The 14,348-nt window shown below is 38.9% G+C and overlaps 1 protein-coding gene across 2 annotated transcripts in view; it reads right to left on the minus strand.

Moving 5' to 3' along the window:
- LOC127578302 (host cell factor 2-like) overlaps nucleotides 1–14,348 on the minus strand; it is a 53,825-nt gene that overhangs the window by 25,442 nt on the left and 14,035 nt on the right. For both annotated transcript variants that reach the window (XM_052030171.1, XM_052030172.1), the window contains exons 6-11: nucleotides 13,948–14,054; nucleotides 12,337–12,516; nucleotides 9,216–9,506; nucleotides 6,351–6,538; nucleotides 2,539–2,763; nucleotides 1,380–1,484 (exon numbers count right to left, since the gene is read on the minus strand). In XM_052030171.1, coding sequence (XP_051886131.1) covers nucleotides 1,380–1,484; nucleotides 2,539–2,763; nucleotides 6,351–6,538; nucleotides 9,216–9,506; nucleotides 12,337–12,516; nucleotides 13,948–14,054 — 1,096 coding nt within the window. The remainder of the gene's footprint in view (nucleotides 1–1,379; nucleotides 1,485–2,538; nucleotides 2,764–6,350; nucleotides 6,539–9,215; nucleotides 9,507–12,336; nucleotides 12,517–13,947; nucleotides 14,055–14,348) is intronic.

The raw sequence follows: 14,348 nt of genomic DNA on the forward strand, positions 1-14,348 counted from the left end.
CATTTGAGTTTGACTCTTCTTGCAACAAATTTTTCTGTTAAATCCTCAAAAGTACTCTGTCAATGCCCAAAATCTTAAGGAAATAAAGGAAAAGAGAACAGGCATAAAACACTCCCAATCTGCTAAGTAATATTATCTGCTGAAGCATGGTTTAATCATAGACTACTGCCACAGGAAAAACCCAAGGGTAGGAACTTTCCCCTGCCAGGAAAGACATGCTGAAATGCTCCTTGGCAAATCATCAACTTTGTGCAAGATCCTCCAGGCATTGAAATTGTGTTGTGCATGTTGACCGAGGCACTGTGTGCAACGGGACTTGCACACCAACCCTCCCACAAAGGCCTCTTCTTCAACTAACTCTGCCAGCACTAACTGATAGAAAGGTGCGAGGCAGGCAATGGATTGGGAAAGGTAGAAGGAGAGGTCGAGAAAAAATAACGAGGAAGGATTAAAGAATAAAACTTGAAGAGGCTGGAGTTGAGAAACATCATTTGCAGGAGTGGAGTGTGAGGAAAAGTTGAACAAGTGTTTAGACTACACAAATGGCAGTCAAAGCTATTGGCACCAAGTGGGGGAATGGAGATGGAAGTTAAGACTAAGGAACATAATTAATGGAGAACCTTCCTACAAGATCAATGTCTCAGACTCCACAACAAAGCAGGTCTCCATTTTCCAGTTAAGGTGCAAGTGGCTTGTATCTCTTTCTGCAGCAGCTAAACTTGCATTACACACAGTTTGGTGTCACTGCCCATGCATTTACAAATTTACAGTAGTGCATTTAAATGATCCGTCTTTAGAAAAAATTCAGTTGCATTACATATAAAAGCACTGAGCCACACAAAAAATATCCCACTTTAATTTCTTAAATGGAGGAAACATGGCAAAAAAGGAATAGTGAAATAGTAAAGACAGAGCAAAACAATAAGCTTCTAAAAAGGTACAACTATGAAAATTGCATTAATAATGCTCTTAATTTTACACAGCAAGGGCTTGGGCTGTGTCAGAAACACCCAAAGGTCACACAGCAATCAGTGTGCGCAACAATATTACAATTGTTGACAAATCAAAAATTTAATTAAATTAAATGGCAATTTACAAAAGGTAACAAATGTGATCATAAACCTTGACAGTTTGTATTCTGAAGGGAACACCCTTGTAATATTTTACTAATGGACCCATGAATTTTCTAAAAATATAAATACACAAACCTCAGTATTTATTGCTTGTGGTACCTTGAACTAACATAGTAAAGCCTATTGGTATTCTCTGTTATTTTAATTGAGTCATTTACCTGTTAAGACCACATTACGTGTTAGAGAGTCTACTAAAATCTGATAGTCATTTCTAGACTATGATATTAAAAATTTAACATTGCTAACCTGAATAAATTGGGCTAAGGACCCAGCAGTGGCTTGGCCAGTGATTGCACCACTTTGCACAGGAGTTGTCTGAACGAGAGTCATCATTTTCCCCAAATTAGAGATCTAAGCAGAAGAAAATCAATTCAATGACTTAAACTAACAAAAACAGCATCTAGAGTAAAACAATGTCTGCACTTCAAAAGTACTATGTTAGCTGTAAAATATTTTGGTATGTTGCTAAACACACATGAATTGTACTATACAAATATACTATACAAAATTTAATTCCCCCTCTATTCCCACACTGACCAGTCTTCCCTCAGCCTCCTCCACTGTCAGAGCAAGGCTAAACACAAACTAAGTCTACAACCTGATCGAATGAACATTTGAACTCTCCAATTTCAGGTAAACTGCTCCCCATCTGTCCCTTTCCTCTCTCCTCCTGATCTACCCAGTTCCTCCTACACATGCCCATTCCCCCACAATTTCTTTTCCCTCCTCCACCCAACTCCATCTGCCCATCACCCGCACACTCCTCCCCCGGGTCACCTCCCCCCACCCCACCTCCTTTCTTTGGTTCCATGCTCCACCTTCCTTTGCTTTCAGATTCCATCATCTGCAGCCCTTTATTACCTCCATCTATCACCTCCCAGCCCCTTCTCCTAACCTCTTTATACCGGCTATCTCCTTTCAGTCTAGATGAAAGGTCCAGACAGCTTGACCCAAAGCATCAACTGTCCATTTCCTTCCACTGATATGACCTTCCTACCTCAAAATGACCTTGCACCTTACTGTCTACCTGCACTTTCTCTGTAACTGTTACAATTTATTCTGCATTGTACTGTTTTACCTTTTACTACCTCAATGCACTGTGCAATGAATTGCTGTATGAACAAAGCAAGTTTTCTGTACTTCTGTACAAGTGACAATAATAAACCTATTCCAATTCCAGATGCTGCCTGACCCACTGAGCTCCTCCAGCATTTTGTTTGTTGCTCTATACAAACCAAGATAGCTTTCTCTTTCTACATCTGATAGCCAAATTACAACTCCAGTTTAATTTCATGTAGCAAGCTGAAAACACACATCCAATGCTAAGAAAACACTAAGGTTTTAGGAGAACATTAGAATAAGTCTGAAATATAAAGCCATCTAATAATTATGAATTGCTAATTACCAGGGAACCTCCACTGCCAACTTGAATTGGGCTTTTGACAAGAGTGAAGGTTTTGGTGACACCACCCACAACGGTGGTGACAACTTGAGCTTGTTGAGCTACAGTCAGAGCACCAGATTTATGTACAGTTATAATAGGACGGGTCGAAGCAGAACTTAGTGAGACAGACGATGTCGCCACTTGTGCAGCTGCTGTCTTTAGCATTGTTGTGGCCGGTGTATTTACCTGCAAAATATAAAAGTTTCTCACACCAGTTGCAAAATACACGTTTTTAAGATCTGAGTTCTCACAAATCTATCTACTATAGCCCACTTACAGATAAATACTACAACCTTTTTTTTTAAAAAATACTAGTAGAAGAATTCACATTTATTGTCTTCATTTCAAAGAAACCAAACCTGCATATCATTTATATCATAATAAAAAACTTATTTGGAAAACATCAGAATAACTACATTTTCTTTGTAGCTGATTATTAAAATTTAAGAGAATAATTTTGCTCATTCACTTTCTATGCAAGTTCAGATAAAAAAAAAGTGCAAGTTGTCTATTCTTAGTTAAGAAGCACTTCAATATGAAAATACAATCTTTCCCTGCCGATGAAGAAAACAGCAAAACTCAGACTTCATTCACAAGCAACAGCACAAGAGGCAACAAACAGTCTGTTGGAAGAACTCAGCGGGTCGAGCAGTGTCGGTGGGGGATGTGGGGATAGTGTCGATGTTTCAGGTCGAAACCCTGCATCAGGACTGATCCAGAGTCCTGATGCAGGGTTTCGGCCCGAAACGTCAACAATTCTTTTCTCCCCACAGATGCTGCTCAACCCGCTGAGTTCCTCCAGTAGATTGTTTGCTGCTCCAGATTCGAGCATCTACAGTCTCGTGTCTCTAACAGCATAAGAGGACTGTGGATTATCCTGACTGGGAAATAGATTTCTCAGTCACATCACATAACAATACAGCACACAGCGAGTCCACTCAATCAACTGAACCCGAGCTGGCTCTTTGGTTTAGTTAATTAGTCCCACTCAACTCTTTCTCCACAGCTCTGTAATAGTCTTTTTCTCTGCTTATTGAGAGGGAAAGACCCAAGTTGGGCAAATGAGGATACAGATCAGTTAATTTTGGGGGAATGATGTTTGGATAAGCCAGTATTTGGTTGAATGGCAAAAAGGCTAAAAGACCTGAAGTACATACTTCTATGCTGCTTGTTCAATATTGGCAGAAGTTACATCAGTGCCAGCTTGTACAAATGAAAATTGGGAGGTTGTCACAGGAATGATGCTGATCCAAGGCTTTGTTTAGAGAACCTCGAATGTTAAATGACAGCCACAAGCAATTTTTTGGTCCTTTTGTTGCTACAGAACATCACTCTTCCCTGTTAGAAAACATATTACAGAGCACCACAATGGTGCTTCGTGCTCGGAGCCACAAACACAATGGAGTAAAGGTCTGGTCTCCTTCTACGCCTAGTTCTGACTTAGTGCCACTCTAAAAAAAGAACTGGAACAAAGAGAGACCAGAGTGATGAAAAATCAAATGGAATTTTAACCCACAAATAAAAATTATGAAGGAAAATGCATGGTTAAAATATTAATCTGTGCCTCAGTTATATGCCTATTCATCAAGTAAAAGCTAATGCTGCCTACAAGAACTGGGATGCAACACATATGAAGGGATAGTTCACATCAAAATTAAACACATCTGTCTTCTCGATCTCAAATTCAGCTGTGGGAGTAATTTTGCCTAGAACATGAATTTCACTCTCTTTGGTACCTTAAACAGTTGTTGCTTTTGGAACTAATGCTTAATTAGGTACCTTGGAAAAAAAATCCTAAAGCTAGCCAAAAAGACACACAGAGCTCTGCTGTGGGCTCTTGGAAAGATCCCATGGCACGGAAATGGAGAGTCAATGTGGCCTTTACCTCCATGGACAGAGCAGACCAGGCAAAAATCTGCCTGGTCTGGCATTATTGCCATATGGTCTGGCCTGGTCAACATTTCACAAACCTCAATGCAAAAGCAGCCTGCAAATAGGGTGTTTAAAGACAGACAGACAGAAATCTAGATAGATGTGGTCTTTTTGATGACTTTGTGCCAGTAGGTTCTTCACTGATGGGCAACTGTTTGCCTCCTGCCCTAAGGCCCCTAAACTAGCCTGAGGTGACCAGGCATGGGCTTAGTGTTTTTAGTAATAAGACTGGTGCCAGTGGTGTCACCTCTGAGGCACCCATTGCATAAATATTCCAGCCACCAAACACTGGAAATAATACTCCTGTCAGTTGAAGTACACTTTGGACTTCAGGATGTTTGAGTACCTGTGGTCAGTTATGAAGATGCCGAATTACATATCCTTAAAGTCAGCACAGTGCCCTTTAAAATACCAAAAACTAAAATAATGCCATGTACTCCTGGTTATACTGTGGCTGTCCAATTATAATCATGTTTCAATTAATATTGGTAAGGGGGAAACAGGCAATGCATAAATAATGCAGCCATTTGATATGTGCCCAATATCAAGAAAATGTCTGATGAATTAACACTAATAATGCTCTTAAGTGACTGGTCCGATTTTGAGATCAGGATTTCACCCAGAAATGATTGCTAGTGCAATCTATTCTAGGTTAAATCAGTTTTCTCATTATCATTTGTACAAAACAAAACAGGTGCAAATGATCCAATTTCTAGGCATTAGATGTTATGACATGAGAATGACAGACCAAATAATACTTGGCAGTATTACTCTATTATAAAATAAGATTTCATCTGATTGACTGTGAAAAAGCTGAGTGGTTCAATACCATCTAAAATCTCCAAACAAAAGCAGTCAGCCTTTAATTTCACACATGTCCTTTCAGACCCATTTCTTCAAGTTGTTGTCGCAAATTGATCAGCTTGTTTAGTAATTAAGTGCAAGAAATATGGTCCACACTCTATGAACACTGAAATAGTCTTATACCTCTTCATCCAGAAATTCATTCTCTAATCATTAGCACTAAACGTGGAACACATTATCATCTGTGTGTTGTACACAGCTTCTAAAATTCAGTTCTAGAAGTTAATGGAATTGAATTTTGGAAATTGAGTACAGTGTTCATATTTGCTTTGGTTCCCTGATCCAAAGATAAAGTTCTCTCCTTTAGTGTTTGTATTTTTATTTAAAAGGCATGGTTTCATAACTGTATATTTTGGGAAACTATTCCTCTGTTCAATAACTAAGTGATCATTTATTGGTTTAACTATAAAGGGTAGTGAAACTTTTCTGGAGATCAAGTTTGCCCTTGCACTTCCCCAGAAATTCATTTCTCCACTCTGGTGTGATAAATTAATCACCACAGTTAAATCTCTAACATGGTTGGCAAACCAACTCCCAAACAGCTGTGCTCTCCACCATCGGCACACTATGGCCGCAGGGTTTACCATCTATAAATGCATCGCTATTACTTGCTTTGGCTGCTCCAACAGCACCCCAACAAACCTGGGACCTCTACCTCCAAAGAGGAGGGCAGCAGACACATGAAAATACCAGGTCCCCAAGTCATATTCCATCTTCCCTACCCATTATCACTGTGGTAGCAACCATGGCAGAGCAACTGCAGTGGTTGAAGCAGGCTCATCACCTCCTTCTCAAAGGTAATTAGAGATGGAAAATAAATTTTGTCCTTGCCAACAATACCTATGATCCAAAAATATGAAGGAAGAAAGAAAACACAGGATGTTGTTCTCCACTATATAACAGACACTTCCTGTGCATATTATTCTTTTCCATGAGGCATAAAGTTAATTAGTAAATAGAATACAAAAGAGACTCACATTTACTACAGAGGGAACAGCATTGGTGGTGCTCTGAGCAGGGACAACTAGACGGACTCCAGCAGGCAAGGAAGAGACTGCAGCTTTGACTGTCTGCACAGCTTGTTGGGAGACTGTGACCAGATGAGTGGTTGCTGAAGTCATTCCAGTTGCCTGGGTGGCAGGGACTTGCACTGCAGTCACTGTGCCTTTGCAGAACACAAAACAGAAATATTCAAAATGCTGTACTGGCTAAACAAACCACAGTCACAACCTGAAAACAGAGTATTCCTCCAAATAATGTATGTTGATTAGTGAGGAATGCTGTAACAGTAAAATTAAGGAAGATAAAGCAGAGTTGCAGGGATTGGAGGAGGTTCACATGCAGCATTGACACCAGCATGGATCAGTTGACCCAAATGGCCTGTAAATTCTTGTGTTTCTATTGAAAACTTGTCCTTGGGCTACTGCAAACTTACCTGCAATCTTCATTCAGTTATTAGTAGCTTCAATTTATATCCAAATTACATCAGAGTTAATACTCCAAAATGGACCACTTTAAAACTAACACTATTAAACTGTTACATTAAAATCTATTTTTGCTCAAAAAGTTTGAATTATCCAACTATTCATGTTAAACAGGAAACATTTCTGTACAATTATAATTCAAATTAACATATCATTTGAATTAAGAGTAGACTAATATTAAAAAAAGCATTGCAAGATAAATATATTATTTTTATAATGAAAATTTAAATTGGGTGTTTTTAGCAGCTGAAAGCACACAGTAATTTAAATTTCTCCCATGATCTATAGTTCCAGCATTCTGCAGAATTATAAAGTATGCACAACACAGAAATAGGTAATTCAGTCAACTGGCTCCATGCTAACTTTAATCCTCCACAACAGCTTTATCCAACTCCATTAACATTTACTTTTCTCCTCACTTATCCATCTAGTTTCCCCTTAAATGCACTAAAAGCTCATCACATTTTAATCAAGTTCTCCCGAATTCCCTACTGGATTTGTTGGTGACCCTTCAACCATTCAGTTCTTGAACCAACCAGCAAAACCCTAATCACTACAGCTTAGCAGCACTATGATCACTTTGCACTAAAATGGACTTTGGTTTTTTTTGGTTCTAATTGTATTCTCTCTTGTAAAAAATTGTGTATAATTTATATTTGTTTTTCTTGTGAATGCTGCTTATCTGATGCCGCTGCAAGTAAGTTTTCCACTGCACCTGTGCATACGTGTACTTGTGCAGATGACAGTAAACTCTACTTGACTCGACCATCTTCCCTTTATGCCTCCCCATTCTGGTTTCTCATCTTCTGTGACTATTAGCAAACTTTCTCATCATCTTAAAGATCTCTCAAGAGTTATCCCTTAAAGACCTATTGGTAAAAATAAACAAACTTAACTTTTCTCAATTCATTCAAGAAACATAAGAAATAGGAGCAGGAGAAGGCCATCTGGCCTATCAAGCCTATTCCACCATTCAGTAAGATCATGGCTGATCTGGCTGTGGATTCAGCTCCACTTACCTGCCTTTTCGCCATAACCCTCAATTCCTCTACTATGCAAAAATCTGTCTTAAATATATTTAATGAGGTAGCTTCTACTGCTTCCCTGGGCAGAGAATCCCACAGATTCACTCCTCTCTGGGAAAAGCTGTTTCTCCTGATCTCCATCCCAAATCCATCCCCCCAAATCTTGAGGCCATGTCCCCTAGTTCTAGTCTCACCTACCAGTAGAAACAACTTTCCTGCCTCTTTCTTGTCTATCCTTTTCATAGTTTTATATGTTTCTATAAGATCCCCTCTCATTCTTCTGAATTCCAGTGAGTATAGTCCCAGGCGACTCAATCTCTCCTCATAGGCAAACCCCCTCAGCTCTGGAATCAACCTGGTGAACCTCCTCTGCATCGCCTCCAAAGCCAGTACATCCTTCCTCAAGTAAGGAGACCAGAACTGCACGCAGTACTCCAGGTGCAGCCTCACCAGTACCCTGTTCAGTTGCAGCGTAACCTCCCTGCTCTTAAATTCAATCCCTGTAGCAATGAAGGCCAACATTCCATTTGCCTTCTTGATAACCTGTTGCACCTGCAAACCAACCTTTTGCGATTCATGCATAAGCACTCCCAAGTCCCTCTGCACAACAGCGTGCTGCAATCTTTCACCATTTAAATAAAGGCTTGGTCTTAAGCAAATGAAAAGCAATCTTTTCCATATCTCAACACGAGCTCTAACCTTTGCAATAGCCATGATAAAATCAAAATCTTCTACAAATCAAAATACAGTGTTTCTTCAAATAAACAAGTTGTGCAGGTCGAATACACAAGCTATTCTTTACTGTTGAGTTCCATCAGGGTTTGCCAAGTATCAGTGGTGAAAGCCACAAGTGCCACTGATAGAGACTCTTGACCACAAATCCTGACCTAATTAGTTTAAAGCTTCTGTCTGGCTATTCTGTCTCCTAGATGGGAGCTTTGGTTAGTTACTGAAACAGGAGCAGAAGAGAAGTAGTAAAATGAAGTTGCGATTGTGCACTTCACAGTGGCAGTCTACAGAGCTATGCTGGTGAAGTAATGATTGCCTGGCTGTGAACACTCACCTCAATTTATTGTAACCTGGGTATAACACAAAAAGGAGTAAATTTACCCCAAATTTATAGTTGAAGTGCAATTAAATGCAGAGTTCTCAAAAGCAGCCACACTAAAAGAAAACTTGCCTAAAAGGGAGAAATATTCTTACGCAATTCTTACATTTATTAACATAAACCTTTATAAATATTCTGGCGTAGAAATTCTGGACACGTCACAGGAAGCCAAACCTTTTAAGTAAGAAATAAGGGATAATTATTACAAAAAATACTGTGGCTTACTTGTCAATCCAGGAGCCAGCACACCAGTGGAAGAAACTACTTTAGGAACTGGCTGTGGTGTGACGGGAGAAGCAGGCGTAGGAGAAATAGGGCTGCACGGAACCTTCTGTGGCAGTGAAGTGTTGCTTAATGACGGGGATGCCATGGTGGTGGTGGCAGTTGTTGGTGGCATATCATACTTCTGCAGCTGAAGAAGGTAGGCATCTGCTGTTGGAACAGCACCCCAACACACTTCAAGGGAATTTGTACTGGCTCTAACCAACTGCACGCGAGTAGGAGCAGGGGGCTTTTCTAAAGACAAAGAAAACTGTTTAAATTAAATTTAGGAAAAATATATTATAATCTTTCCCTTTTCACACCTTTCCTCCCAAATATCCAACATCTTAAGCTTCTATTCTCAAAAACAACTCCCAAAGGAAATGTACAAGTAAATCTATTGTCCTCAGTTACAAGGGAGCATGCTATTTTAGATCTGGTATTCTGTAATGAGAAAGGTCTGGTAGTTAAAGGTCCTTTGGATAACACTGATCATAATATAATAGAATTTGATATAAAATTGGGTTTTCAGTCTGAAACAAGAGTATTAAATCTGAATAAAGCAAACTACCAGGTCATGAGCCACAAGTTGGCTATAGCAGATTAAGAAACTTTATTAAAAGGGTATTACAATAAACCAGCAATGGCTAACATTTAAAGTATGAATACATAGTTTACTCAGGCAAAATAAATCCAACAGGAGAAATGGTCCAACAACGGCTTTCAAGTTAAAGATAGGATTAGATCAAAGGAAAAGGTTATAATTTTGTCAAATAAAAAGCATCAAGTTTGAGAACACCAGCATACAGTAAAGGTGGACAGAAGCACTGCTAAAGAAAAAGAAAGTAGAATATGGCAGTAGGTGGCATAAAAATATACTGTACAAGTTTCTATAGATATGTCATAAGGAAAAGATTAGCAGACTAGATGGGTCCCTTAGACTAAGAAGGGAGAAACTATACTGGGGAGTAAGAAAACAACAGAGAATGAAACAAATATTTTGTGACTGTGAAGGGCTACAGGTATAGAGTAAATGAGGAGCACAAAGAAACTAGCATTAGCTAAAACTTATTACTGGAGAAATTCATTTGACAAGGTCTAAGGCGAGAGGAAGTAGGCTTAGAGGAGGAGAGGAGAAAGTTTTCCCCACACTGAAAGTGGTTGATAGCTGCAACTTGCTGCCAGAAGGGGAGGAGTCAGATACAATCACCATGTTCAAGAGACATTTAGACAGGCACTTAAATAGGCAAGATATAGAAGGATACAGACCTAGTACAGGCAAATGGGATTAGTGTAGATAGGCAAAATGGATGGCATGGACGTGGTGGGCTGAAGGGCCTGTTTCTCTGCTATATGACTATGCTTGACAAATTGGTTGGGAATTTTGATATTGTACCTAGCAGAATAACCAAGGACAAACCAGTTGTATTTGGACTTTCAGAAGGCCTTCAGTAAGATGCCACAGAGACCATTAAACAAAATTAGCGTGGATGTCAATGAGGGTAACATATTAGCATAGGTTGAGAATTGATTAACAGACAGGAAGCAGTAGGGGTTGGGTTGCTGTCATTAGTGCGGTGCTGCTGGGGCTGGTACTGGTACTGGGATCCCACACATTCACATGATTTAGATGAGGGAGATGAGGGGACCAAGTGCAAGAGATCCAAGTCTGCTGATGATGTAAGGTTTGGAAGCAGTGTGGGCTGGGAGGATGATGCAGCAGGCTTCAAAGGATGAAGACAGGCTAAGTAAACATGCAAGATATGGCAGATGAAATATATGTGTGTGAAGTGTGAGATCTTTAACTCTGGTAGAGGAAAAAAACAAAAATGCAGAGTGTTTTTTTTAAAAATAGTGAGAGATTGAAAAGTGCCGGTTTTCAGAGCAAGCTGGGTATTCTTGTACATGAAGTTGTGCATGTTAGCAAGTTCAGCAGGCAGATGAGAAGGCAAAGGATGTGTTGGCCTTTACTGCAGGACGATTTGAGTTCAAGTGTGCAGACATCTTGTTCCAGTTATAAAGAACCCTGGTGAAACTGCATCTAGAATATTGTGTATGAGTCTGCAAATATCTCCTCCTTTAGGTAGGGAGATCAAAGGAGGGAGCACAAGTCAAGATCACCAGATTTATTTTTGGGATGAAGAGGATGACAGGTTAAAAGGTGTTGTGGTGCGAGGAAAGATTAAGCAAACTAGACCAGTCAAACTCTTAACTTTATAAGAATGAGAGGTGATCTCATTGAAACATAAAAAATTCAGAGTTGATGAATTCCAGGACAGGGGATGTCTAAAATAAGGGGTCAGTTTCAAAATAACACGATAGCCATCTAGGACAACGACGAAAGGTGTCTTCACTCAGAGGATCGTAAAATCTCTGGAATTCACTACTGAAGACAGCTATGAAGACTCAGTCACTGAGTGTATTCAAGACAGAGATCGAATTTTTTTTTGATATTAATGGGATCAGAAAAGTGTTAATGCATGAAAGTGACGCTGAGACAAAAGATGAACGTACTCTTTACTGAATGGCAGAGCAGGCACAAGAGCTGAATAGCCTGCTTCTGCTTCAATTTCTTAGGTTCACTTTCTCCTAAACTGTTGAGGAAAAGACCACACAAACGACAAGAAAATTCTTTAGTTTGCAGTTTAGGTCTGAACTCTTGCACAATTTTCAACTTCCACCAATAGTTTTTTTTCCAGACATGTCATTTTAAATTCCAGCCTCTTGTTATATTTATGGACGAAAATAAAGAGACCAAAGAGCTGAACTAGATACAAATACAACAGCTGCACAGAAAACAAATCCATCCAGAAGTGTGTGGTCCCATCCCACCCAGCACCCGGTAGTCGTGAATGATTCCAGGATGGATGCCTCCACAACTCATTAAGTACGTCCATTCCATGGGTTCAACATTTTTTGTGTGAAGAATTTCCTGACATTATCCCATTATTATGTTTCCCTTTTATTAGTTGAACTCACCCTTTTATCATCATTTACTTCAGGGTAATTTTAAATTGATATTAAGCACAAAACAATCTTTTATCCTTAAAACTAAACTTGGACTAAAGGACTATGTACCACCCACCAGTTTCCAAATACCAAAGATCTTTGCAGCAGACTTGATTGTTCCAAGCCTTCCGGTAGCCATCTCTTCCACTCCAAATATAAAGACGAGTGTGAATAGCCACAGCACAGTGGCCAGCTCTAGCCCTTGGAACATTGTCCTCCAATGTGTCTGAGACTACAGGTGTCCAGATATTGCCATCTGTTAGAAATATAGCACTAACTTAATTAATTTTGTCAAAGCAATTCTTAAAAAAAGAGAATTACAACTTAAGTATGAACAACAAAGCAACCTAATATTGTGAAATTTTGGCATAACTCAGTATTGCTGAAATAAGGCTACAAATTAAACTGGATGACAGTCCAGTTCTAAGTTATTTTCAAATGATATATTTCACTATTTAACACAGTGAACATCTCCAATTATTTATATTTTCAACAAAACATTTAACCTTTTAAACAAAAGGGGACAGTTTTCTCACTTCTAAATTACACCAGTGTACATGAATACCATATATTATTGAATACACATTGTGGCATAGCACTTTTGTTTAAAATAAAAAACTAGTTAATTTCAATCAGATAACTTTATTCATAGGAGTTACACTATCAGAAATAGTTCTGAATTTTAAATCATTGCAATTAGATGTTGTTCATACTACAAACAATTGGCTCCTGGATAGTATGCATGAAGCAGCCAAATTTAACAAAATGGGGAACAGATTGTTCAAATCGTAATAAATAAATCATTTACAAAATGACAACACATTTATGATTGAGGTTTGCAACTATATTAAGCCAATTTCCCCTAAAATATGAAAAATCTTCTGCCTGCATCTTGATGCACTAATCAACTGGGTCACAAACCACTTGGCTTATAAACAGATATAAACATGAGAATAGCTTTAGTGCAATAATAATCAGGTTGATTTGGACTGATTGAATATTTATTGTAAATATTCAATGTCACAGGTCTGCAATTGATATGTCTGTGGCCACGGTAGATGAATGAAGTAAAATAAGTCAAGAAAACTAATTAGAAAATAATCAATACAAATGTAGATATCAAGGAAATGAACAATTATGAAGACATCTCCTCAAAAATGCATACATTATTGTATGAACTTGGAGTAAGCAAGCAAATGATTTGAATTGGAGCCAAAAAACAAAACTGCAGATACTAGTAATGCAGGAAGAACTCAACAGGTCAGGCAGCACCCTTGGTGAGAGAAACAGAATCAACATTTCAGGTCAATGACCCATAGTTTAAAATTTACTTCTGGAATGTACTGGTCATTATGTCTGGCCAGATGAAAATTTTCGTGAGGCTTCAGTTTAAAGTCTCATGCAAAAGACAGCACCACTGACATTGCACTGGTGTGCCAGCTGAGATTGTGTTCCGGTCCCTGGAGTGGAACTCGAACCCACAACCTTCTGACTCAGACCAAGAGTGCTGATGACTGCGCAACAAGTGACACCTAACATGATTTGTAACTACACAAAAGAATGGAAACAGGGAAATATATAATTTTGCGCGGCGATCTGTAGACAATCCTTGGAGTTAACAAGAGGGGAAAATGTGGTTTGATTCCATACCCATTAGTCACTTAAGCAGGAAACTCAAGAGACTGACCTAAATGTAAGTAAGCAAGTGTATTTGTGCACTTCCATTCCTTTTCATGAGTGGCAACTTTCACATCATCCATCACAAGTGGTACCCAGCCACCAAAGACATACATTCTAAAGAAAAATAAGTACAGACAAAAAAAAACAGGTTGTGCTGAAAACCATTTACAACAAAACTGTGCATTTGTATTTAAAACAGATATATTGGACTTAACAAGGGAAACACAATCAGTAATGGCTCATGCTGCTTAAATACAAGAGAATGTCAATTATCCAAACCATGATGAATTTGGAGTGTTCGGAAATTTACAGCAACGACTGCAAAAATGCACATCCAAAAAGCATATCCCTCATTCAGAAATGAATGGGAAGAAACACAATAATTTGGAAAATTGACCTTCTAATTAA

This window comes from Pristis pectinata, chromosome 15, assembly GCF_009764475.1.
Source record: "Pristis pectinata isolate sPriPec2 chromosome 15, sPriPec2.1.pri, whole genome shotgun sequence".
NCBI classification, from domain to species: Eukaryota; Metazoa; Chordata; class Chondrichthyes; order Rhinopristiformes; family Pristidae; genus Pristis; species Pristis pectinata.